The sequence below is a fragment of the Tetrao urogallus genome (genome assembly GCF_951394365.1).
Source record: "Tetrao urogallus genome assembly, chromosome: 15".
NCBI classification, from domain to species: domain Eukaryota; kingdom Metazoa; phylum Chordata; class Aves; order Galliformes; family Phasianidae; genus Tetrao; species Tetrao urogallus.
The window spans coordinates 69,219-94,992 of record NC_136828.1 but is presented as its reverse complement, the minus strand read 5'-3'; the positions used below and the strand labels follow the sequence as shown (position 1 = coordinate 94,992).

At 43.8% G+C, this 25,774-nt stretch overlaps 1 protein-coding gene across 1 annotated transcript in view; it reads right to left on the bottom strand.

Annotated features, from left to right (window-relative positions):
- DNAH3 (dynein axonemal heavy chain 3) overlaps positions 1–25,774 on the bottom strand; it is a gene marked incomplete at both ends in the record, with an annotated part of 60,729 nt that overhangs the window by 34,750 nt on the left and 205 nt on the right. Inside the window, 24 exons of the mRNA XM_079542768.1 lie at positions 256–348; positions 1,653–1,854; positions 2,557–2,693; positions 2,953–3,132; positions 4,181–4,297; positions 5,226–5,340; positions 5,727–5,818; positions 6,084–6,295; positions 6,531–6,675; positions 8,229–8,382; positions 8,908–9,031; positions 9,668–9,852; positions 10,962–11,140; positions 12,130–12,235; positions 12,400–12,536; positions 12,696–12,875; positions 14,027–14,222; positions 15,703–15,828; positions 16,737–16,932; positions 18,551–18,740; positions 19,614–19,800; positions 21,287–21,356; positions 22,682–22,907; positions 24,511–24,603. Of these exons, the coding sequence (XP_079398894.1) occupies positions 256–348; positions 1,653–1,854; positions 2,557–2,693; positions 2,953–3,132; positions 4,181–4,297; positions 5,226–5,340; positions 5,727–5,818; positions 6,084–6,295; positions 6,531–6,675; positions 8,229–8,382; positions 8,908–9,031; positions 9,668–9,852; positions 10,962–11,140; positions 12,130–12,235; positions 12,400–12,536; positions 12,696–12,875; positions 14,027–14,222; positions 15,703–15,828; positions 16,737–16,932; positions 18,551–18,740; positions 19,614–19,800; positions 21,287–21,356; positions 22,682–22,907; positions 24,511–24,603 (3,642 nt within the window). The remainder of the gene's footprint in view (positions 1–255; positions 349–1,652; positions 1,855–2,556; positions 2,694–2,952; positions 3,133–4,180; positions 4,298–5,225; positions 5,341–5,726; positions 5,819–6,083; positions 6,296–6,530; positions 6,676–8,228; positions 8,383–8,907; positions 9,032–9,667; positions 9,853–10,961; positions 11,141–12,129; positions 12,236–12,399; positions 12,537–12,695; positions 12,876–14,026; positions 14,223–15,702; positions 15,829–16,736; positions 16,933–18,550; positions 18,741–19,613; positions 19,801–21,286; positions 21,357–22,681; positions 22,908–24,510; positions 24,604–25,774) is intronic.

Sequence of the window (25,774 nt, the reverse complement as noted above, 5' to 3'; positions counted from 1 at the left end):
TGATCACAGCACTGTAATAAGTATTTTCCCCAATTTCTTTTGTCTCATGCTGAAAATAAATGAGAGCTAGCGTGGAAAGCTTTGTCACTTTTTACTCGAGAACATTAGAACTGAAACTTCACGCACAGTACTGAACAAGGATAAGGATTCCCCTGATCTTTCAACAGGCTGCCCTGGCTAAGAAGAATGGGAACAATCTGTTCACATACAGTTGCTTGTGAAACTTATTTTGCACTGTAATTCAGGACCAATTACCTTGACGTATCCTCCTATGCCATCTTGAAGAACTTGTCTTACACTGGCCAGCATCATTTCCTCAACTTGCAAAAGCCATTTTTCTACCATGCCCTTTGAGTAGGAAAAGCAGTTGAGTCAATAAGCATTCTCTGATTATGATCTTCTTAAAGTGCAAATCCTTTGAAATACAACAAATTCTAATAGACTTTTCTCTCATTTAGGAGGACAAAGTAGCTAGAAATTTCCCAGATTCTGACAGGCACTTCTGCAGCTAACACTGCCTTCAGGCAGGCAAATCAATTAACTGCAGAGAATCCAGTGGAATCAACACACAGGGCTTCCTACAAAAGAAAACAAGACGCCAGCCAGCACAGCCAAATAAGCTTGGTCATTTTATCACAGGATATTTTATTCCTGGAAGATTTAGGGGGTAAAAGGTGGTTTGTGGACCTCACAACATTCCCCACCTCTCATCTCTGTTTGGGTACCATTCAGTAATTCACCTTCATATCTTCAGGTTGAGAACAGAAAAAGGAGGGAATGAGACGGAATTTAAGAATCACCGAGGTTGGAAAAGACCCCTAAGATCATCCAGTCCAACTGCCCGGATACTTATCAGCACTTCTGACTTTGAAGACTACAACAAACAGTGGAATTATGATGATCAGATTTTGCCTTCAACAATCTTGGAAGTGCCTTATACTCAGAGCACAGCAATATAATTCAGAGTACGGATTGCCTCGTGGATTACCACTAGTTTTAGCAACAGCTGAGATGAAGCAAGTTACCTCTCTGGTACAGCAGCTGGGGGAATGACTTCTGTGGGAGTACAGTAACACAGATCCCAGCGTTCAAGATCCCACATTTTTCCCCCTTGTTTTCCCGCCATTTCCTATCCTGCTGCTTTCCTGCCTTTTATTCCAGGCTTAATGCAGGTATAACGAAGTAACAGAGCAGTGTTCAGACACTGGGGTCCCTTCCAACCCGAACCATTCTATAGCACAGCCTCCCCTGCAGGACAAAGATGGAGGGCAGCCTCTGGGCTTGGCTGCCCAGCCGCCCTGACTGCAGGCTGCACTCCTCAGTGGCGCTCCTCCTTGCCCTCATTCCTCTGCGTTTCAGCCATGCTGTGCCATGTTCTGAAGGCACAGCTATCCATACACTGGGCATTTACACAGATGATTGCACGGCGTGGCTGTGCCACGTCTCCTCTGCGGTGTGCGCTGAGGCAGAGAAGCGCCCGAGGAATTTACCAAGCTGTTACACCTCACTCATTTCTGCAGGAATTCCTTTTTTGTTTTCCATCCCTAAACGCCTTTCATGATCTCATCCTAAACATTTTAAATTTCATTCCCCAAAAACATAGCCTGTAAGCAAAGCATACATTTGATATCACAGTAAGAAAAAAAAATTACTTTTGCATTTGTAGGATAGATTTTATCTATGAAAGGAACGATTTCCTTCTCTGAACTGATCATGCCTAGAATCTCCAAATTCTCGGTGAACTCCAGCTGAGCAATTCCCTCAAAACACTTCTTTAAGTGTGGCTGCACTCGGAGGGGATCCTTTGTTTCAGAGAGTATTTCCAGCAGTTCATCGTTAGACAGGAAAAAGAATCTGCCAGAAAAGTACAACTAATGAATATGAACATTCCAAGCACAAAAACTGTCATTAGACATATACTGCCTGCAAGATAAATTGTTCTTACTGTTGCTTATAACATCAACATAACAGAGGAGAAATTATTATTTCAGACCCCTTTCTTTTAAGTTACTGTTAACATCATATAACACTTGCTTCAGTCAGAATTTCAGCACAACTTTCCTTTCATGCAGTGAAGGAAGAAGATGGTTTCTCAAACCCACATAAAACTCTGGGAAGAGCAGATGTACCAGAGCAGTTACAAAGACCTGCTAAAACACAGAATCCTGTTCCTCACAATCCTTTATCAGCCATACGTACTGCACATCTCTGCACAGCCAGAGAAGGTAAGGCAGAGACAGAGCCCAAAACAGACAGGGCAAAGTAGCAGCTTGCCTCGAAAATGCCCCGTGAGTGACGAAGTGCTTCTAAGCACAGATGGAAGCAATGCCAGGCAGACTTTTTCCCCACATCTGCCTGCCCTTGGCACTGCAAACTTAGCTCAGAGAAACACTCATGAAAATCTGGAAGGAAGAACACAGTTTCATTTTTTGTCCCATGGCACTGTGTCTCACACATGTTTATGAGATGAGACTTAACAGCTCAGCAGAAACTGTTTGAAAGAGCTTACACAGATGATTTTTAAGATTTTTAGGCTCGATTAATTAATTAATTTACCTCGGGAAAAACAATCTCTTCTTTTCCAAGTAAATATTCAATCCCTTTTGAATGTCTTCTAAGAGAGCGTTTGCTTCCTGCAGTCTATCTAACATCCTGGGTTGCTCAGTTGCCACAAGTACCCTCGAGTCTTTTACCTGTATTACAACAAATGCAGTATAAATTGATGAAAGTTTACTAAATGTTTGTACAAACAATTTAAAATTAAAATGTCACTGGAGCCCCACAGCATCCATCCTCTAGAGAAATCCCTTTTACTACAACACCAGATTTCAGACCTTCTTGTGACTTAAATGCAAACAGCGAGCTCTAAAACCCAGCAGGTCCATCTTCTCAGCAGCAGCCACAATGTCACTGGTATACATGACAGTATGTGCTTTAAATGCTAGCACTCACCACTTGTGCCATGATGTCCTTCCAGTACGCATCCACAATGCCAAACTTTCTGCCCTCTTCTGGCATTTGAGCTACAATATCTTCTGAACTAAAAATTGGTTCCAAATACAACCATGTTGCCTGACATTTCAGCCAGCTATCTATGATGTTTTGCATTAAAGTCAGCTTTGCTTCCCAAGCCTGCATTGAAAACATTTAATATGTAAGACTAACGAGCAGCCACTTGAACATGTAGATTGATTAGAAGAGTGACAGTAGAAGACCTCAGGTTACTAAAGTAATGCAGCACTGCATTCCCATGTTTTTTTATTTGGAAAAACATCACTGGAAGAGTTTCCTCTGACAAACTGGAAAGAACCCTATTAAAAAAAGCCTAAGCATCCCAAGAGTGATACTGCACCATTAATGCATGCCTTAATCCCCGTACAGTTTACTTGATGAAAGACTTCTCACTTAACAGCAGTTCAGAAGTGCATTCTGCACCTGCTTCTCTTTAAATTAATTGATTAGGTCATAAAACAGTTCTTCAACTCAGATCTGAAGGAATATGGGACTACGGCTCATGCTTCCCACTTTCTTCAAGGTGATTCCCCTCACAGGATTTATCTGGCTACAGGATCTGCAGCTAGCAACCAAGTGAGAGGACACCGTATGTCTTAATGAAGCACACACACCTGCAAAATAAATACGCAGGCCGAAGGAGAGAGAAGCTTTTCAAGTATTTGTACAAGGCTTCACAGTTCACAACTTTTGTACTGGCAGAGGTTTGTGGAGAAGCCTACAGTGGCTTACAAGGTGTCCAACAGCAAAAACCCACTGATTTTTCTTTCTGAGCCTTTGCACTCCAGCTGGGAACTAATTTTGGATCAAGTTTGCAGCAAGCATCCAAAAGCTGTGCCAAGCCAGCTACCAGAGCAAAGAATCAGCATTATTTTTTAAAAAATATAAGAATATTCCTTCTAAACAATAGGCACACTTCTGCACAACCACTTTTTACAGCAAATGGTAGGCAGAACTGCTGGGATCAGCAGCTATGTTTGCTTCAGCTGTAAAGCGAGCTTTGCACACCTTTGTCTGGACACCATCAATTCAAAGCTCTTGGAGAAAAATATGAACATGTGATCCCTTGAAATGGTTCAAACTATCAAACTATACTAAACACATGAAAGCACTGCAGAAACCACATCATGAGAGACACACAAGCTCAACCAAACCAGCTTTTTCTTACCCGGCATTCGGCTTCCATTGGTTTGATGAAGGGAGAACCACACATCGTCTGAGTCTTAACAATGTGATCATCCAGTAAAAGCTGGATGTCATCAACTGCTGACAGGATGCTGTTGTTCTGCAAAATACATCACATGTTAAAGTAAATTGCAGTTGCACCTTTTCACTGCTTCTCAACCTCATGCTCACTCAGCTTCCTGCCACTCCGTTCTCTGATGGCTGAAGGCAGGGAAGCAGCAAGGCACTGAGCAGGCCCAAAACACATCTGCAGATACAGTCTCTCTACTGTGCATCACTATTTCAAAGTCAAGGGAGACACTAGTGCTGCAAGTGGGAAGTGAGCCAGGAATGCTAGTGGTTATAACCACCTTTTCACAGAATCACAGGACGGTTTGGGTTGGAAGGGACCTTTCAGAGCATCTCGTCCCAACCCCCTGCTGCAGGCAGGGACACCTCCCATAGCCCAGCTTGCTCACAGCCCCATCCAGCCTGGCCTCCCAGCAGTGCTTCCAGGCACGGGGCATCCACAGCCTCACCGGGCAGCCTGTGCCAGTGTCTCCATTCTCACTGGCATGAGGGAGAGTTTCTTCCTAACATTTAGTCTAAACCTACTCTCTTCTAGTTTAAAAACATTTCCCCTTGTCCTGTTGCTTCATGTTCTTATAAAAAGTCCATCCCCAGCTTTACTGCAGGCCCTTTCAGTCCTCCAAGGGCTGTAAGGTCCCCCTGGAGCCTTCTCTTCTCCATAGTATGTGATTTCCTCTGTCTTCTGGGTAAGTGAGACATTTCACCGTTGTTCACCTTTCCATATGAAACTGCAGAAGCTCTCAGTCTCACCAATTTCTACGCATGAATATATTGAGATCACAAATGTTCCCAGACATGAAGGTCTAAACAGAAGAATGCAGTAATGGACACATTTGCCCAGGCCCTGGTATGATACTGCTCCCCACCACACCACCGTGAAACAACAGTGACTTCCTCTAATACTGAAAATGAAAATAATTATTTCCAACAATGCATATGTAGAGCTCACATTTACTCACAGTATCTCTGTACTTCACCAGGCTGAACTGTACACTGATCCACTCTGATTTCATTTTCTCTATTGATTTCTCTAAAGAATGCTCCTTACTTGCAGCTGCTCCGATGGGTTCCAGCCTAAGTTGAAATGAAACGTAACTTTGAAATGCTTTTGCAACCAAAGAGCTGCTAACTTTTACATGGATTTCTCACACAGATTCTCATCTTGGGGAATATGTATGGGCTTCCAAGCTCACCAGGTGGAGAAATTAGTATTAGTTTAGATACAAATACGGACAGAAAATTCTGAATGCAGAAATTATGTGCTTTGGGAATATGACCATTTTTTGTTGCCTTTGTTCCACAAAGACACCTGACAGCTCCATCAGGCTTTGTTAAAATAAGCTGCGAAAATATGGGAGTTTTTAACACGCAAGAAGATTAAAACTGTAATTTGTTATCTGGCACATGAAATAGTGATTGTAAAAAGAAGGAACGAAAAAAAAGCAGAGTGAGCTTCTTACTGATCAATGTATTTTGAGAGTCCCAGTTCCAGCATGTTTAGAAGAGTAGTACCTTCATTGGGTCTGACTTCACATCCCACTATTTCACTAATCTGAAAATGAAGTAAGAAGTAACACCTATTAGCAGGAGGTACACTTGTCACAGATTTATCAAACAGCAAGAAATAAATGCTGAGCAGTGCTCGTGTACCCAACCCACTCCATTTTCTGCCAAAAATTACTTTGGAAGAGTTCAGATCTGTACCAATGGAGATTTCAGAACCTGATCTACAAAGCACAGACCTTCTTACGGTGGCACACAGAACTGTCCCCGGCACGTGCAGCAGAGCCCCCCAGGCTGGGCAGAGCCTGACATACCTGCTCCCAGTGCCTCTCCTTCATTCCGCGATTGCAGGCAAGGGACAGGACAGGAAGATGCTGCTTAAACTTGTCAAGTTTGTATTTTGTGCTTTCTGCTAAACGCCTCGGCCCGGCCAGGTCTGGAAAACTCTTGCTGAGCTTGTACATCGTTCTCCACATATTGCCAATTTCTTCTGTAATTTCATCAGCATTCAATTTCTGGAGAAATCCTGAATGCAGCAACAGAAAGAGAACAGAGTGAGCAATTCAGGGTGGACCGTATCTTCCCTCTGGAAATCACTCAGGTTTTGTTTGTTTAATATCACTGCAAAGTCCATGCCTACAATTTTGTTTTGGTGCTGGATTCCAACCCTTCTCTCTTCAGAGCTGTTATCTCACAACAACCAGGCAACCCTTCCAGCCCCTGCCTGACTCACTAAACAACACATCTCATCAGTGCCTCACCGTGCATCCACTCCTCAGACTTGGTATGAAAATCATATGCCGTTATCCAGAGCTGCTCAATGGGCTGCTTCTTTGTGAACATAATCTGCAGTAAAGGAAAGTAACTCTTCTCCCGCTCAAGTAACTCCTCTTCTTTATTTATTGCCTTTATTTAAAATAATAATAATAATAATAATTTAAAATCTTATTTCTATTAAAAAAAAAGAACTTGCTAATAGTTAATTTTGGTTATAATTTTTTACATGCCAAAGGCCAGACACGTACACAGACTCACGCCCATGGCTTCTAGGCAAACGCGTTCCTGTAAACTCCCTTTAACTGTTGGTATCTCTTACTACTGAAATAAGTGCTTGATAGGTAACAGCACATGGGCAGTAATGCTGTGTCTCACAAGCTTCCAAGGCACCCTGAAACACTTCAGTCACACCGGAATTGTCTTCACTTGGAATTGCTTGCTTTGAGCTTCTGTCACAGAAACATTTGGGAACTCCAGCCAAACAAATCATTAATTGCTGAATCTATTGATAATAAATACTGTCTTTGTCCAAAATTTCCTGCAGTATAAATGAACACACAAAGATTTAGAGAAAATCACTGCCTTCTTCATTTTACAGGTAAGGAAGGGAAGCACAACACTGCCTGAATTCAGACCTAATCCAAAGTTTGTGTCTGTACACCAGACACAGACCTCTTCTAATACATGTAGTCATTCAATCTGAGCTGGAGGCAGAGGAACATCGAGATCAATCGAGATCTGCTCAGTGTCACTTACACTGCGTGGATGCATCCCTCGCTTTGTACGTAGTGACAAACTGCACCAGCACAGTGATTTGCTCTGCCCTGCCTACAGCGCAGCAGTGCTGCTCACTCACACAGCTGGATGCACTGGATGCCTTCCAGTCAGATTACAGCAGTTGATACACAGGGATTGGAGCAATTTATCTAAATCTCATGCTGATTTCGTTGGTCCAATCTTCTCTTTTGAGCAGAACTTCATTAAACGTTTGATCCTTAAGGCTCTGTATATGCAGAAATTTCATCTTGCTGTTGTTTAGATTATTAATAAAGCCTCACAATACCTGTGAGACTTTCAAAGGTAACCACTCTTAGATCCCAATAGAGACACAACCAAGAAACTGCTCAGCCCAGAACCACTCCATATTGGCTGGAGAGCTCTAATAGAATCTAGGAATCTTGGTGTTCAGCTTCATTCTATCACCTGAAAACTTTCCTGTCTGTGCTATAATATACACATTAAATATTAATATTAAATATTAATGCCCATTGGCAGTTCTAGAAATGATACAAGGAGCTGGAAAACATTTGGTTTTAATTAAAGAATAAGCAGAGAGACTTGTACACAATTCCAATAGCACAACTCAGGAAAAACTGCACCTGCCTCCCCCAGCATCCTCCTGCCACCTCTGTCCGAAGAACTGTTTCTCATGGGCAGCAGCCTGCTGCTGCTGACTGCTTGCAATTACAGTTATTCCATTTAGACTTCAATAAATATTTCTCCTCCCCAAAACACATTTTTCAACTCAGCAGCCATGCTGTGGGATAAGAAGATAGCAGCCACACATTCCTGAATTTGGGAATCATTAAGCCTGCTTGACAGTGTGCGCCCAGAGCCCCGAAAAGCATTTTTCACCCTGTAACACTGCAGCCCACCTCATAGCTGACACAAAAAATACTAACCTCGAGTTCAGCCACTGCTTCATCTAGATTCTTATTTAGCTCCTTCAGTTTCTCAGCATTGCTCCTCATCTCCTCTATGGTCATGACTTCTTGCTTCTTGTAGCTTTCTATTTCTCTGTTATAACCTTCTAGCGTTTCATCAAACCGCGAACACCTGAGTTAAGACAGCGGAGGTGAGGTGGTGCTCTGTTCTGCTCCTTTTTAGGTTTCAGCTCTTTAATGAATTACAACAAATGCTGTCACATGAAATGTGACCCCAGAACTGGCACGAAGTACAGACCCCAATAAAACCCATGCATCAGTTGCATCAATACTACACACTCCAATTCCAAGTTCATTTTCAAACCTCCCAACCGACCCAGCTCACTTACATTTACTACTCTACCTTAAATACTTTATCTCCTTTACTGCCTGAAGGAGATGAAGGAGCAACGTAAACAGATGTAACAGGACTCAGTCATTCCTTCATTTCTCCTTTCAAACCTTTCAAAATACGTTCTCATTTACCCTGACCAACATCTTCTCAGAAATTTCCATCATATTTTCAAGCAGGTTTCTCTCTTATTTTCTCAGCTGCTTTCCAAGTTCTATTTATTTGCAATTCTCTCTCTTTTACTGATAAGGAGGTGTTCTCTTCCTTTAGAAACATCCAATGAAATAAAACATCTTCACAACGTACCTTTCCAGCAAAACCAGCTCTGCGTGTTCCCTCCTGCTGCTCAGCTCATCTGCACAGTTTTCAAACATCACTTCGATCTGATTGGGCCAATGGAGAACCGTGCTATTCAGCTGTATGTCATAACCTAAAAGGAGAAAATTGTATATATAGACATCTTGAAGAATCTACCTTTGAAGCAGTGACCTAATAGACTGAGAAGTCGAAGCAAAAGAAGACAAGACTGCATTCAGGAATAAGTGAGTTAGGAATAAACCTCCTATTTTTTCGAGCTGCTGGCTGAATGATAATGAATGAGCTGCAGCTGAAGATAATGAACTTTTTGCTAAAACAAGTTAGACTGATAGCAAAACTCTAAAATCACGTGAAGAAGGTAAACTTCTAGACATTAACTAGACAGAGAAATCACTAAGAAGAGCTTGCCAGAATACATATTTGTGAAATGATATTCAAGTCCAACTACGTAAAGTGACAGATTATTCCAAACTGAATATGTAGATTACACCTCCATGAAGTGGATAAAACAATGTTAATCATTATTATTCCAGAGCACGTCAATGCTGACTGATTCACAAGAGCTATAGCATGGTAACTGACATTTCCATCTTCACATTCTGTTTGTTTAGCACCCGCCATTCACTGCAGCGCTGCAGGACTCAGGAAGCCTGCAGTGAGCCGAACTTCATCTTCACTCTACAAGATGCACCATTCACCCACACAGAGCCCAGCATCCACCTATGAATGTTTGTATATGGAGACAAACCAGAAAGGTCAGCGTAGTCCATGAGGAACTGCAGCCTGCGGGCGGCCTCACAGACGTCCTGCCTCAGTTTGGAGGCAGTGATCCGACTGGATTGCTTTAAGTAGGCGTCCAGTTCCACCAGCTCTGCTGTGTTCAGAGGCAGCTTGCTCATTCTGTTTGCAATTGAATTATATTCACCACAAATCCTACAGGAAGGAAAACAACAAACAGGCTTACAACTGCACCTGTTGGTGAAGAGAGATGTAAGATTCTGCTCGTGGAGTTTGTCCTTCACACACCAATTATTCAGATGAATATACACAACAGAGATACATTTATTAAGGATTACATTTTACCCTGCAAAATCAGTTCTCTGCTGTGTTTGTAGGAACTGATACATAATAAAGCAATCATTAAATTGGGTCCAATTTAACAACAGCAGCACATCAACAGTTTATTTCCCACAAGTTTAGAATTTACTTTTTCAAGACCTGACTTGTGGCAAAAATAAAAGTTTGAATGCAGTAAGCAAGAGCTCACATAATCCCTCCACAAATATAAGATCAGGTGCACGGCATGAAACAAAGTACAGAGATGATGAAAAATCAATTTTAAAAAGCTTTTTAAAAAGCTTTTTACATTGGAATGGAAAACAGGGACAAATCCTGCTGTTTTCCCTCTTTGTTAGAGCAATAGATGCCCTTGTCCCAGATTCCTGCTCTGTACTGAGGTCAGTTCCACTAAAGCAGCCCGGGGCTCTCAAACAAGCTCATGGCCTCGGTGCCCCCCAGTGAGTACAGACAGAGGCCCCACAAAGAACAGCTGGTCTCCAGCAGGAGATGCTTTCTGGGTAAGTGAAGGGAACCTTTCCTTTAAAACAGAAACAAACAGCTACTCTCTGTCTCTATTCACTGTGAAAGAATTCTGTCCCTGATGGTAATTTTTTTATTTTTTAAGTTCAGAGATCCATGATTATCCCATCACAATAAAGTCAAATTATATCCTCGTTTTCATTTTTTTTAAATGTACTATTGTTAAATTTGCCACAAGTATGCAATCAGAACCACTGCTTCCCCAGGGGAAAAAAAAAAGTCAGATTCAAGAGAAGCTGATCTACAGACTGCACTCTGCACCCTGCTTTAGCTGGGTGCCAGCAGGGAAAGCATTCTGTTCCTTTTACACTCAATCTGGGGTCCTTCCCCACACGTGCCTGTGTTGGTAGAAGAGGCAGCAGGTGAATGCAGCCATCTCAGACACAGATACACAGCAGCAGCGCACACAGAAAGCAACAACCACACATACTGACAACACGCACCTTTTATTTAACTCCCTGTTTTCCATCACCTCAAAGTCAATCAGTGCATCTCTAAGATTTTGCGTCCGAACGCAGAGTTCCTCGTTCAGCTGTGCAGCATCCAGGCAGAACATGGCCAGAGGGACAGTGACACGCATGGAAGCAATCTCCCTTTTCAGTTCTGTGAAGCTGTCAATCTTCTACAAATGGAAAAGAATAGATACGATGTTTTTTTGTTTGTCTTTCAAGCTCATAGACGAATGATGCTAAACAACAGCTAATTAATTCCCAACAAGGAAACAGGGCTGAAATCTTCGCACAGGAGAATGTCGCATTAAGGAACACCAGAAGATGCCTCAGGAAGTATTCGGGCAGAGGTTAACTCACAAATGCAGCAAAGAAAGGGGGCAGGGCTAAAGACAAGACAGCCAACAGACCAGCGAGACCCAGATTCACCAGGTACTCCGGACAGCCTTCAGCTGGCATCCAACAGAACCCAGAGAAGAAGGCCAGAGAGAAATATCCTTCAGCATAGCGGCCCTATGGAGTAAGGGAGATGGACTCCCATGTGATCCAAGGGTGAAACAAACCATCTGAATTGAAACTCTTCAGAACAGCAATGTATGATGGCTGCTCCAGAAGTAATGCCTCCTGTTTTAATGTGATGGCCGACTCTGACAGAGGCAGGTATAGGTGAGGTGGCAGCAGAGGTTGAACCTTCCCACCAACACTCCATTACTTTTTACTGCTGCGTGACAGAGCTGACAGAACGGGGCACTCCAACAGAATAGTGTCTGATGTGGAAGCGCAGATGAAGCAAAGGGGCGTCACTGAATTCCTCCATGAACAAAAAATGGCACTCACTGATGATCATCAACAATTATGAATGTTTATGGAGGTGGGTGCTGCATCTCAGCAGCGGTGACAGTGACACTGGGGCACCTCTGTGCAGAGCTTCACGAGCGCAGTGCACAGCTCCTGTTCAGCACTGGTGAAAATGCACAGCTAATGGCGGTGACTGTTGAAAAGCAGTGTTTTGTAGCTGAGAACTTGCTCTATCAAACAGCATCACTGTGCTCTTTGTATCTGTTGTAGTTTCCATGGGAATAAAGAGGAGGCACTGCTTTTGGAGTGACCTCCAGGTGTGATGTGCTGTATGAATGCACAGCGGTTGTCAGTTATGTATTACCTCTCTTAAAGCTCCTAAGGATGGACTTCCATTCAAGAAATTCATAACGTCTTGCTGTGCATTGTTGTTCAAAAGATGGCTGTATTTCCTGTACATGTTTAAGTACCTTAAACACAGAAGATGACAAAAACAAACACAAGCTTCCAATGTGAAGATTTGTTATAGCAAGAAACAAATTGGCTCAAATTGTTTAATGTTTGATTCAAATAGATCAGTGTTTTTAGGAATGTGAGAACGTGATGGGCAAAAGGGTCAACAGACAAAACTCACCTCTGTGGGCCAAGCATGTTGCTCTCAAAGATCTCCTCAAGTTTGTTTATGTACTCTGCAAACAACGGTTCGTCTGGTTTGACTGTACTGAGAGCGAGGTCATCTCTTTTTAGTTGAGGAAAGAGAATTCTCTCTACCTAAAGGGAATCATTGCAAGTGATGTGAGAGCATTTACAATACCTTCTATAACACAAAATGCAGTTCCTTGGATGTGACTCTCGTAGGTAACATTTCACACCACGTGTTTTTTAATTCACAAAGTTGTACTTTACGTGGAGCTGCAATCTGTGCAGTACCTTTGGAAGCCCCTCTGCGCTTTGTAGGATCTCCCTGAAGCACAGACTGATGAAATCCCAACATTCGTTCAAAGGTGGCTCAAAGACAATCTTGGGTTCTTCCACACTGAGTTTGACTATCAGTATTTGAGGCAAAAAGAACTGCATTTCTTGATAGGGTTCTGCAAAATCACTCCCGTCCTTGGGGAAAAGAATGAAAATTGAACATGCCAAATAAATCAATTACAACTGTAATCATTTAACTGTCACCCACGTCCCCACTCTTTTAACTACAGAGCACCAATGGGATTTTCTTCACCAGCTCTTAGTCAGAACACTGCTGCACCAACATACAAGATGTTCAGATGCCAACTCCTAAAGGAATCTGTAAGACACAGAATTAGGAAGCTGGAGCTAAGCCTAATTGCCTCGCGGTGCCTAAGCACCAAGTGCCACGCAGAACTAAAACCCAAAGCGAAGAAAAAATCATTATCAGAAATAAAACCCAGCATCAAATACAAGATTCTGTAGGGTTTTTTTGCTTGCTTTAATTGTCTTGATGGTTAATAAGAACTGTCCTACCCCAAAATTGCTTCTACAGTAACAAAATGCTAACCCACATCTAGGACGGTAATGTGGAAGCTGTAAGAATTTCAAGCCACCAAACAAAAAGCAGCAGCAGCCGGCCACGAGGGGAGCCTGCCATGGGCATCACCTCTGACCTCTGCCTGCCGTGCAGCATTTCAGCTGCCATGCTCATTATGGCTCCTGCCTCATCACAGCAGCCATTCTGTGTGACCTGATATTTAACAAACTCACTTCCACTGCGAGACAACTGTGTGGTAGCCAAAAGAACCACAAAATCTCTGGCAGTCTGATGTTCATTTTCATAATTAAACGCATTGCTTGAAATAATACAGGGCACTCGTCTGGTATAGACAGGGACACCATACACAAGCTCTCTCTGCAAAGGATTACATACAGCTGCACACTTCTGATGTAAAGAGGGTAATTTGTGTGCTTTTATGAGAACAGGTTGGCCAGGTTAAGGTCAAGGCAAATAAAACTCAAAAATGCCATTAAAAAACAGCACATCCCCTCAAGATGGAGTCAAAAACTCTTAATTATAACTCCAGGCCTGCAAAATCATTATTTGAGTAAATAGTTCCTCACCCTTGAAAAAAATCCACTGAGTAGGAACGGTGATCCGAAGGGCTCAGCCCTATTCCAGTAAGGCTAAAGCTATCTGGAGTATTTCAGCCTCAAAGAGAATTATGTTTTGTGACTGCATGAGTTACCATCCCCACATAATGCTGGAAGCAGCGAGCACAGATACACCTGGTGGCACACACCTCGTGCATCATAAAAAACCGAAGAAGGTCCTCCAAGGAGCTAACAACCATCTGACGGAGCTGCAACGACATGAGAGTCGCCACGGAGCTGAAGTAGCTCTCGATTTGCTGGGGTGAATCCCTGCTATTTCCAGGAGCAAAATGAAGCCACTTCCTTTTCTCATCACGTAAAATCGATGCACAAGTGGGGATCCAGCTAAAAGAAAACAAGGCAGACAAAGTTTTTAAAAGCTTCTCGGGCTTCCTCCTTGTAATGAAATCTAAGCTGGAGATCACCCAAAGAATGAGTACAATCCAAAAAGCGAGCACAGAATTGATAACTAGGTGTCAGACTAAACTGCATCTGCCACCACCTGGAGAAACACCATCAAGATACCTGTTAGCATGGGGACCTAAGTCTAGTTTAAATGAATATGAAATAGATGGAACACTGGTGGCAAATTATCAGCATTAAATGGGAGCCTTGAGATCCTGATGACGGAACGAAGTCGCCTACCAGCACCAGACACCTCCTTAAATGAGTGATCTCCATGCTGAAAAGGCCACGTTTCTGGTCACAACTCCTGCAGACGGGGGGGCAGATTTAGCCTCCCTTCCTTCTAGTTTCCAGCCTGCCAGTCACTTTATTCCCATTTGCTCTGCTGCGAGCACCCTCATGGTTGCAATTGCTCTTTCAGCATCCAGATGCTTTTCTCTATCGTTCACTTTTCCCTCTGGTTCAGGTGTCTCTGGAACCACTGCCATCTCAGCCACCCTTTGAAACAGATACGGCTTAATGATGATTCTCAGGGAACTGAAGCGAGAGACAGGTATTAAAAGGAAACACTTCTAACCACGGAGTTCTTTTGTTTCCTTTGTAAACAGCATGAGTTAACTGGTATCGACAGGTTCACACCAGAGCAAAGCGTCCCAGGTTAATGTCAGATCGGGCAGACATTCACACCTTTGGGGAAATACTTAAAATCCAAAGGCTTCCAAGTTTATTCGAAATGTACTGAAATAAATAAGAAAGTCAACTTACCTTTACAATTATACACTGTAAAACGGGTGCAAAGCTGATAAATAAATCCAACCCTCAAAATACACTGTTCAACAACATTCCGCATTTCTAGCGCTCTGAAACATGAATTGGTTGGACCACTCACTTTCCGACATAACAGCAGGTTATGCTGTGGTTTTGTGTGGTTCCACTTAACTAACCAGAGCACAGACAGTCCGAAAACTTCCTGAGGCCATCAGTGCCACCTGCCTAAGACCAAGGGTACTTCTCTGCTCCCATATTTCTTTCCTGCCTCAGAGATGTCTCAGCACGCAGGGACTTACAGGTGAGTGCACCTGCAAAGGGAGTTTTCCACTGACAGCAGCTGGCCCTGGATCAGAATGGGAATGGCTGCTTACTGCTGCAGTCAGTGTGAATTCTGTACTTCATCTCACCTGCTGAGGACCTGTAACACATACCTAACTAAGGATCTCCATCTTGCAAATAAAATCCATAGGAGTGGAAACTGAAATGTAATCGCGTTCTCTTAACTTACATTAACTCAATCAGAACTCTAACATTTCTATGTAAATTTACTGCTACTTCATGCCAGGAAATAAGACTGAAACGCGCAGCTCTTGCCGCAGCTCAGCCCTCAGATCCCCACCCCCCCACCGCCACGACGGGGGGCACTGACTTGTTCAGGAGGACGGCGCGAGCCTCCGCGCAGTGCCTGCGAACGGCGCCCACGAAGCCGGCGGGCGGCAGCGGCGGCTCCCCGCCACGGAGCTCCTGAGTGCGAACAAACCGCAGGCAGCCGAACCTGCGGGAGCGAACAGCCGGCGCTGCGAGGAGTTCTGCTCAAACGAGCAAAGCCCGCAGCGACACACAGCCAGGTCTTGAGTGAACTTACAAACGCAAATAAAACTTCGTTGCTTATGCAGGTCACGTCACTGCCAACTTGTCCAGCAAGTGCATTTCCACAGTTTTTGCTTGGTTGTTTGCTCAACTGTCCTTTGCAGTTGGCAAATGTAAAGAGCTTCACAAATTTCATTTGGCATTTTGCAGATTTCAAATTATGTTAATTTCTGACAAAATGCTCAGAATATTAATTGTCTTTTTTGCAGGTTTATTAGTGAGTCCAGACAGTAAGAGCACCCGGAACGACAGCTCCTGCTTCTGCCCCACATTAATAGTAAAAAGCACCCACCTGGGTACCCTCTAGGAGAAAAAAAAACTACATTTCATCAATGTTTAAATGGTAAAAGCTTACTAGTACCCAGGGTTACTGAACACCATTTTTAACTCCCCATGAAAACACGCCTCAGAGTCCCCAGAGCAACTTCCAACTGAAACAGACTTGGTTTTAGCAGAGGCGAAAGGTTTTCTTTTGTTAATTTCAGCAATAACATTGAGAATTCTACATTACTGTTTCATTGAGCTTCAAGCCTTATCCCAAAGTGAATTCGGGATAACACCATTTAACAAAGGAGATGATTTTCTCATAGCACTGAGTGCACGTCCCTCACTCACAGCCAGACACTGCAGGAAACAACCATTCCGTGGCTGAGATTCCTGCAGGCTCTGAAAATGAAACACTCTTTAGAAAACAGAGAACAGATTTTGTCATTCCCCCTCCATCCCCGCTCGGAGCTCTGCAGCATCGGTCAGCAGATGCGCTCTCTAACAAAGCCATACAATCCCAACATAATGTTAATTGCAATTTCTTACTCAGAAAGCCAAAGCTGATGTAAAGCGTGCATCAGTGGATTCACAACAAACAGATTGCTTTCATTCCAGCTTTTTGCTTCTTTGTAAGAGCTGTGCCATGGGACGGGTGCCCGGATGACTCTCAGGGGAAACGGGCGCGGGGTTCTTCCAACCAGCAGTCTCTCTCTCTCAGCCGGATCCATCAGGATGTAATCAACTGGAATAAATCAGATCTACATTGAGGTGAGAGGGCATGCATGGTCATACCTGCATATGAGAACACAGGCTCTCCATAGTTCATGAAGCATGGAATTCTTCATTTAAAATCTGCACTGCCATTCCTTGTAAGTTTTTTCAGTGAAATACAGCACAGTAATCAAGTTACCAACACACATATAAAGTTATTTTGGAAAAATAAAACAGGGTCTGGTCCTGGCTCTAAAATCAGGAGATGTAGAAACAACTTTTCATCCTGCCTTCCCAAGCTGGGTATTGGGTGCTTCATTTCCTTCCTGGTCCACAAAGTGAGGGCGGAAATATCTCCCTTCCAAGCAGAATTTTTAGAAGGCTTCTTAAATATTTGTGATTGCAGAAATTATTGCTCAAAGCCTTCACTGCATCGAGGAAGAGCATGGCACCCAAGGGCTGACGTGTGTTCTCTCCCAGAGGACAGAGCTCCATTCTGCCGGCCCCAAGAACGTCTGCAAAACCTGGGAGTTGCACACTGAGCTCTCCCACGTATGGGAACCACAAACACACAGACTGTACCAACAAAGAAAAGCAAATTAAAGGTTACTTGGAGATTGGAGAAAGCAGAGTGAAAACCTGGCAGTCTCTCCTTTCCATGCTGTTGTGAAAAGGAGACTACAAATACTTGATCAACAGACTTTAAAAAATTCAAAGTGGGAAGGCTGAACGCTGCCAAACGTGGCTCCTATGTTTAAAGAGGAAAGGACAGCATTATACCCACTGCAACGCAGGTGGAAATAAATGCCATGCCTTACAACATGCTTCTGCAGATGTCAGAAAGCAGCTGCAGCTGCACGCAGTGCTGCACACCTAGGGCTGCTGTCAGCTGACGGCGCAGGCACTGCTCAGTGCCCAGGTACAAGTTCTGAGAAAACACATTCCATTTGTAAACCAGTCCTCTGATTTGCTAAAAACTAATGGTGATTCTTACCTGCTGCCATTTCATAGAAAATAAACCCCTCTTATAGGTATGAGTCACACTACACAGAATAGAATGAGAAGCAGCCCTTTATCACCAAGACACCCATCAGGGATTCGTTCTCTTCGTTCCATTCACACTGGTGAGTACTCTGTGACCACTGATCCACCCAAGTCTGCCTTCCCATCAGCCTGCACCCTGTGAAGGAGGACAGGCACAGATCTCCCATTTTCTGCATTGACATCAGCCCCTTTTGCTGTTCCCCTGCACTGGGAATGAACAGCTCTGCCCGTCCCGCCCCTCTACATGTGCTCCCAAAAAGCACTCTGAATATCTCTGGAGTCACTGCTGCTGTGTTGTGTTTGTATCAAGGTCTCTAATAGGCTCCAAAACTGCTGGAGTATGGTGTGGAAAGCAAATGGGCATATGGGCACAACAAGAGTATCTACAGTCTGATTTACAAAATCACCTCCTCGGCAGAGGTTGAATACACAGGTGTTTGTTCAATATGGAACTTCAGGAAGAATGCTGACATTCTGCCATGCACCTACTGCAGTTCTGCTGACCCTGACAGAGCCCTCCACTGGTGCTAAGAGCAGAAATCAAATTTGCTTTCCAAGTGCAACAGTTTACATATGCTAAATCACTATGAGATTACAAGTCTTACCAATGGCTTTCATGAGGCTGATACAATAGTCTTCCTTAACCTCTTCTTTTAAACTCACAAGTGAATTCTTCAGATAGGGGTTAGCAAGAACAGGAGTTGGAATTTGCTTTAAAATTGCGTTCATCACTTCCTCATCCTGAGGTGCCAACATGTCCTCCCGCACTGCGCTGTGCACATAGTGCCAATACCGCTGCAAAACACGTTCAAAATGTTACGCTGTGTAAGAGCTTCTGGTAGACAGGGAATTACCATAGAATCACAGAATGCCCTGGGTTGAAAAGGAGCACAATGCTCATCCAGTTCCAACCCCCTGCTGTGTGCAGGTCACCAACCAGCAGCCCAGGCTGCGCAGAGCCACATCTCCAGCCTGGCCTCGAATGCCTGCAGGGATGGGGCATCCACAGCCTCCTTGGGCAACCTGTTCCAGTGCCTCACCACCCTCTGGCTGAAAAACTTCCTCCTCATATCCAACCTAAACCTCCCCTGTCTCAGTTTAAAACCATTCCCCCTTGTCCTATCACCATCCAGCCATGTAAACAGTCCCCCTCCCCCCCTTTTTATACATTCCCTTCAAATAGTGGAAGGCCACAATGACTTCTCCCCTCATTGCTATGATTACTTCAAAATCATTTGGGCTTTTCTGTTACTTGAACCTTTTCTGCAATCAAAAGGTAACTGAGCACCATGAGTTGTAGCTGTGCCTATCTTCCAATTCTCTTTAAACGTCTGACATTTTGATCACACTTGCATCTGTTTTGATGGAAGCATGTATTAAGTGCAGCACACTAAATTCCTGACCTCTGAAGTAGAAGCCACCAATGTGTGAGGTTACGAATTTGGGAAGACAGTTTTACTTGCAAAATCATTATATAGAAGGCAAACTGAGAAACAAGTACGAAGGGAAGCAAAATTTAACAGCAGTTTGCTGAATATTCCTGTTTGCATCTCCTAAACCTCAGGCACTGCGTCCTCTTCTCAGCTCCACTTAAGCAAAGAGGTTACAGACGTAGTGCCGACATGCACTGCTGCTACTGCTTTCCAAATGGAAATGAACACTAAATACCTCCATATCGCTTCCTGAAGGTGACTTTTCTCGCTTATTCATCTCCTCCTCGTGCGAGTGCATGACAACAAACTGCTCTTCTGGAGTCAGTGGTTGATCTTCTGTGTAACGTGCAGCATCAAATTCTGGCCCATGAGCAGCTGCACGCAGGGAAATGAGATCCAAAGTGCGTAACAGCGGGGTACGGCTGAAACAAAACAAAGCTCTGGTGAGCAAGGAAGCTTCAGTGGATACCCAAATCAACGTGGGCAGACTACACTGCACTGCTCTAAGGACAAATACAACCTATGATGAAGTACTTCAATGATTCATAAGAGAAACTCCATAAAATTGTTGAAGATAGCAATTTACTTCAACAGAGAGAAAACCAGCTGCCACTTAACATCATGTGAACTTCCCAGCTACACAGTACTGCTGAGATGGGCAACATCTTGCAAGCAATTCTACCAGAGCCAGATCTCCTCACAGTAATGGCTATTATGCCTGAGCTCTCTCCCATTGTCAGGTGGTTCTCTTTCCAAAATCTTGACAATCTCAGCCAAAGTTCAAATTGGCTCATTCACAAATATATGTGGGTCACTCCAGAAGCAGTGCCTCTCTTTATTTCCATGGAAATGACAATAGATACAAAGAACACAATAACAACATTTGGTAGAGCAAATTCTCAGCCACAAAAGACTGTTTTTCAATGCAGCCACCAGCAGCAGCTCTGCATCTTCACCAGCAACGAACAAGAGCTCCACATCACACTCGTACAGATCTGCAGTGGCAGAGGTGAAGCACAGCTGCTGTCACCACTGCTGAAATGCAGCAGTGACCCTCGCTGTGCCAACAGCCACTGCTGGGTCTCCATAAATGCTCACAGGCGTCGATGGTGGTCAGTGGGTGCCATTAAGACACTAAAATGTAACAGAGTGTTGGTGGGAGGGTTCAACCTCTGCTGCCATCCCATTAACATCTGCCTCTGGTGGCGCGGGGCAGTGCAATGAAATTGAAGGCACTGCTTTCGGAGCAGCCCTCGTATGTTACACTGCAGCCTTCAGTGCCAGGATTACACAGGGTTCTCCATCGGGATCCTGCCTCACTGCCCAGGATGAGCAGCACTCAGCAGCACTGCAGACCTGACTTACTGCGCACTATCAAGCTCTTAGTTGAACAGAATTTAAATCCCCACTGTTTCGTTTGTATGGCACAGATCCCTACGTTACCTTAACACAGACCAACGCCATAGCAGTGCCAGAGAGGACTGTTTCTCCCTTTGTTTTTCAGAGGAACACAGGAAACAACAACAACAAAAAGGTAAAAAGAAATACTCAGTAGAGTAGAATACTCAACTTGACACAACTCCAGGAGCATTACAGAGCATTTAAAGGCTCACAGCACAGCTGGGAGCTGTATCTCCACCACCTAAATTCGGGGTTCTCATGTCAATACCTGTGAGAGGAGGGCACTGTCAGCACGCCCATGACTTGAACGTACTCTGCCACTAAGTGAACGATGCTGGCTTAGAACACAGTAGAATGTCAGTATTGATGCACATACCTTTTTGTAGAGACTTAACATCTCATGCTTGGAAGCACATCGCATCCTCCAAGTCAAAAGAAAATCAAAGTACAACTCAAGTAACAGAAATAGCTGTGACTGTGTGTCCTTACACCACTACAGAACATTACCTATCAGAACCACGTGGACTTCTTGGAGCAGTTTTGAGCCTCTTCTTGGAAGGTGCCAATTCTTTCAGAGCTTTAAGCACCAGTTAAGAAAATGACATAATACATATTTTTCAAACACTGATGCAAATCAAAGCTAACCACATGGCACAGCACCTCACTGAGGTGCAGGGCTCAGCCCTGCAATGTCAGTGCTTCCCAACCCTCTGCACAGACCATCTTTTCTGCCCCGCTGCACTCGCTTTTGAATTTTAAAGCAGTTCAATAAGATATATTGTTCCACCAAATATATTGCATGTAAAAAAATGGGAGAAGTACGAATTCTTACCAGGTGCACAAACAGACGGGACTTTAAACCATAAATAAATACATCCCAATCTTTCTCCAATAATGTGACCTGCCCCCCACATCCCACTCACATACCACAGAAGCACACGGAGTAGAAGAACCAGGTGTATAATTAAGAAACTGTGAAGACACCTAATGAAACAAAATAATCACTTCTTACACGATGCACAGGGAAATAAGTGGATATCAAATCTATTACACACCATCTACCCCAGGGAAAATAAACAGTTCTTACAACTTTGGAGGAGCAGAGCAGCCACGAAGGACACGCGTGCATTGCAAGCGTTGTGTAGGAAACAGTGCTTTATGGATGTGTCACTGCTCAGACAGGGGGCATCTAACTAGATAATAATGAAATAAACCTGAACTCTTAGCTCTTCACTTAACAGACTAAGTAACTGAGTTAATTTGTTACTTGCAATGAGTGAGATAACATCTGAGCAATGTTTTTGCTGTATAGATACAATATAGGTAAACTTAAACAGCAGAAGCAATTCTTAATATCCTTATCTGCATTACATCACAACATGTTTTGAATCAGCAGCATGAATTATCTCATACTGTAGGGTTTGTGTGTGCACAGGTTGCTAACAGATCAGCTGCAAGGTTGAGACGTGAGAAGTGAATGAAGCAAGGTTAGTGACGCTGATGCTCAGAGGATGACTGATGCCCGTTCCCTGTGAACATGAGCACAGCAGAAATGCTCGTTTGCACACACTGAGCCTGCTTCTGTGCCGTGCTGCTGGTACCCATTTTTACTTCTGACAAGGATCGGAGCTGAGTTGTATCACCTTCATTTTCCGCGCTGCACACAGTTTCCTCCAAATAACTGCACGTGGCTGTTTGGGAGGAGGAGCCTCACAAAATGACCACAACCTGGCCTTACCTTTAGTAAAGCTATGCGTGCTTTTGGAAACTTGTCTCTCCTGACCCTAAGGTAACACACTGGTAAGCACTTACCAAGGCAGAGTCACTTTGCAGACAAGGCACGAACAGACAATGCACACAACAAACAAGGCTGTGCCCACAGACAGATTCGGATACAGATACGTGGTGTGCCTGCTTCCTGCCCCGCTGGAACTGGCGGTGTCCTCGTCATCGAAGAGGACTGCAGTACGTGAAGATTTTTCAGCTTTAAGTCCCGCGCAGTAGGAGTGTAGTTATTAGCTATGGAGTCACTGGGGCTTCGGTGGTAACTCTGTTCTTTGAATGGAGCTGCCAAAGTCCATGATGCTTCTTGCATCAAGCGAGGATAGCATCTGCTCTTAAGAACGAGCTGAAATGGGAGGGGTAAGAAAAGTCACAGTTACACACAGCACAGTGATTTTACTTCTTCTCAGGGCTAGAACAGGGCAACAGACCAATTAGCACCACAGGCAAATACACAAATCTGACTCAGAGTAATTTGAAGACTAATTTATTTTAGATCCCAATGCTCCACTCATAGGAAGAAGTAATTTTACACAACTCTAGTGGGAGCGATCATGCCCTGCCCCCCCTCAAAACAGACAAACAAAAGCATCAGGATCTAGCTAGCACTCTCTCCTCCCCCACATCCTCTCCTCCTTACATTTGCTTACACTGAGGAAATTCCTATTTCTCCAGCCTTTGTTAACTACCTGCCATCACTCAGTACTTGCAATAGTGGAATAATAACACAAATCAACAAATTCTACTCTCATCTTTCTCCCCCACATCAATACAGGATTTGTAGTAGATTTCTTCCCTCTGCTCACTCCACGTTCTTCACAAGTCAGTTACTATCAGTGGATTGGCTCTTCATCATTGTTTAGATTAGAATTTGAACAAGAGTCACAGGCATAAGGGCTGTGGGACTGCAATTATTTTTAGTGAAGATACACACTCAGAGGGTGTATAACACAGAACCATGAACTGTTCCACCTCTGCAAATCCCAGTGAGGCCTGCTTTCAAAGCCATATTTTTTCTTCCCAAAACACAGAACTGCTGGATGCAAAATTCTGCCAGTGGTGATACTGAAAGCAACTGCTTGGACAAAGCATCCACCAGGAGGAAATCTGCCCTCTGGAGAGGAGAAAAAGTCACCTGGCAAAAGTGCGTTGTCCATGGGACACAAATGCCAGTGGCTAAACTACCTTGTATAAACCTCGACACATCCCTAGGAAGTCTAATTGATTTCCGGACGACAATTTTAAAAGTTTATGCAACGTTTCATTTAATTATTTTACCCTTTGTAAAAAAATCAGAATAGATTTTGCAGTTAAAATCTTCTATTTTCACTCAAAGTGTGAAATGACAAACTTTACAGCAGAAATCACTCCAATTTCTAACGATCTCTTACTATTAAGAGACACCACTGGGGAAACAAAGTGCGACATAAATGAGGCAGATGAGGAACTGTGAGGCTGCTCATGGCAGGAAACAGCCACCCTCTCTCCCTCCTCCCTCTGAATGCTGGCACGTGGGATTTATTTGTGCACCTGTAGCAGCCGATTCAGACCAATGCTGCACCTGCCGAGCTCTCAGCTGTTTCGGAACCATCATTTGGATTCAGTTTTTTTTGTGCACTGCTATGAAGTAGCCAAATAAAGTAAACAAATCACAATCTGCCTGGAAGGAAAATATTTTTAATCCAAAAATTCAGCCACAAATAGTAATGAACCATATACGTAATGAACTGATTTTGACTGGCTTAATAACCAAATAATAATAGAAGGTGTAACAACACTCCTCTCACTAAGAGCAACGCTAATAGAACACCCCACCACCTGCCCAGTGCTTAAAATTACTAATTTATGTACTTTCCTTGCCCTTAACTCACAGTGTGCCCATGGCCTGGTGTCACACAGAGCCTAAAATCAGCTCAGCATGGGTAACACAACCCTGACAGAACACAAACCTCGTGCAACTCCCAAGGTGCAGCTGCAGCAGGAGGGAGGACGGGGGGCACCTCAGGCAAGTGCCCCACATGGCTCCTGTCGTACACCGAGTCCTTCTGCAACTGCAGAGAGATGACAAAGACGTTCTGAAGATGCTTATGAATTATGCTGCTTTGAAGAAGTTATTCACAATGACTGCCAGGGCATCTGGCAGGAGGTTCTTCTAACGATATTTCCTCAAAATTATTCAGCCCCATGGTGTTGTCAGGTATTTCTGAAGCATTTTTCTTTAGTATAAGCAGACACCTCCGGTCCTTCTCATCGTTCTAAACCATATTTGCTCAGGAGATCCACAAGAAACAAATTCCCTAATATGCAATGAGATCACCAGAAAAAGAAGGTGAAAGCACGTGGTATCAGAACACCAGTGTGTTAAATTGCCATAAAACACCAAGTCGTTACCCTGCACAATTACGTATGAAAAATTGCACGTTATTACACATAACTTCAAATACACGATTAGAGCAAGGGGCAGTTTTCATAGAGGCCTGGGAATCCTGGCTGCCCAAACCTGGCATTCAAACAGACAAAACCGTGCCCTCCTCAGCGTCATTTTGGGAAAGGACTGATCTGACCGACCCCCCGTACCCAGCGTGCCCACACGCAGACACTCAGAACCAAGGCGTTACCAGGTGCAGCTCCCTAAAGGCAGTGCATGGGAACTGATTGATCAGAGGTTTTTTACTTAGTTGGAATACACAGCCAACTCAATTGGAATACAATGCCTCTAATGCCCGTTTTTTTCTCTTCACAACACAGCGTTTCCATAATCAGTTTCTCAAAAAACCTTCTAAAGACATGAATGGCATCTCTCCTTTTGCATGTGGGCGCGCCGGGTACCTGAGGTGAGCGCTGCGTCAGCCAGGGAACACAGGTGAGGCGATTCAGCTGTGCTGCTGGAAGGGCTGGAGCCTGGCTGCACCCCTCCTAGACCTATTTAAGAGCTGGCTGCCAGGGGAAAAGGATCTCTGCTGGAGATTCTCTCTGTTGGAGTTTTGTAAGTGAGCCCAGAACACAGGTAACCTTTCTATCTATTCTCTTTTTGTTATCATAATCTGCTCTGCCTAACTCTCTTGTTTATTTCATAATTATAACATCTCAATATCATTGATTATACAGGTAGTGTGAGTTTTTCTTGATTAATGACAAAAGTATTGAGCTTTTGGGTGAGAATAAGCTGAGCAGTTTGCTGGGAGAGTTGTTCATTCATGAAGATGTAAGGGT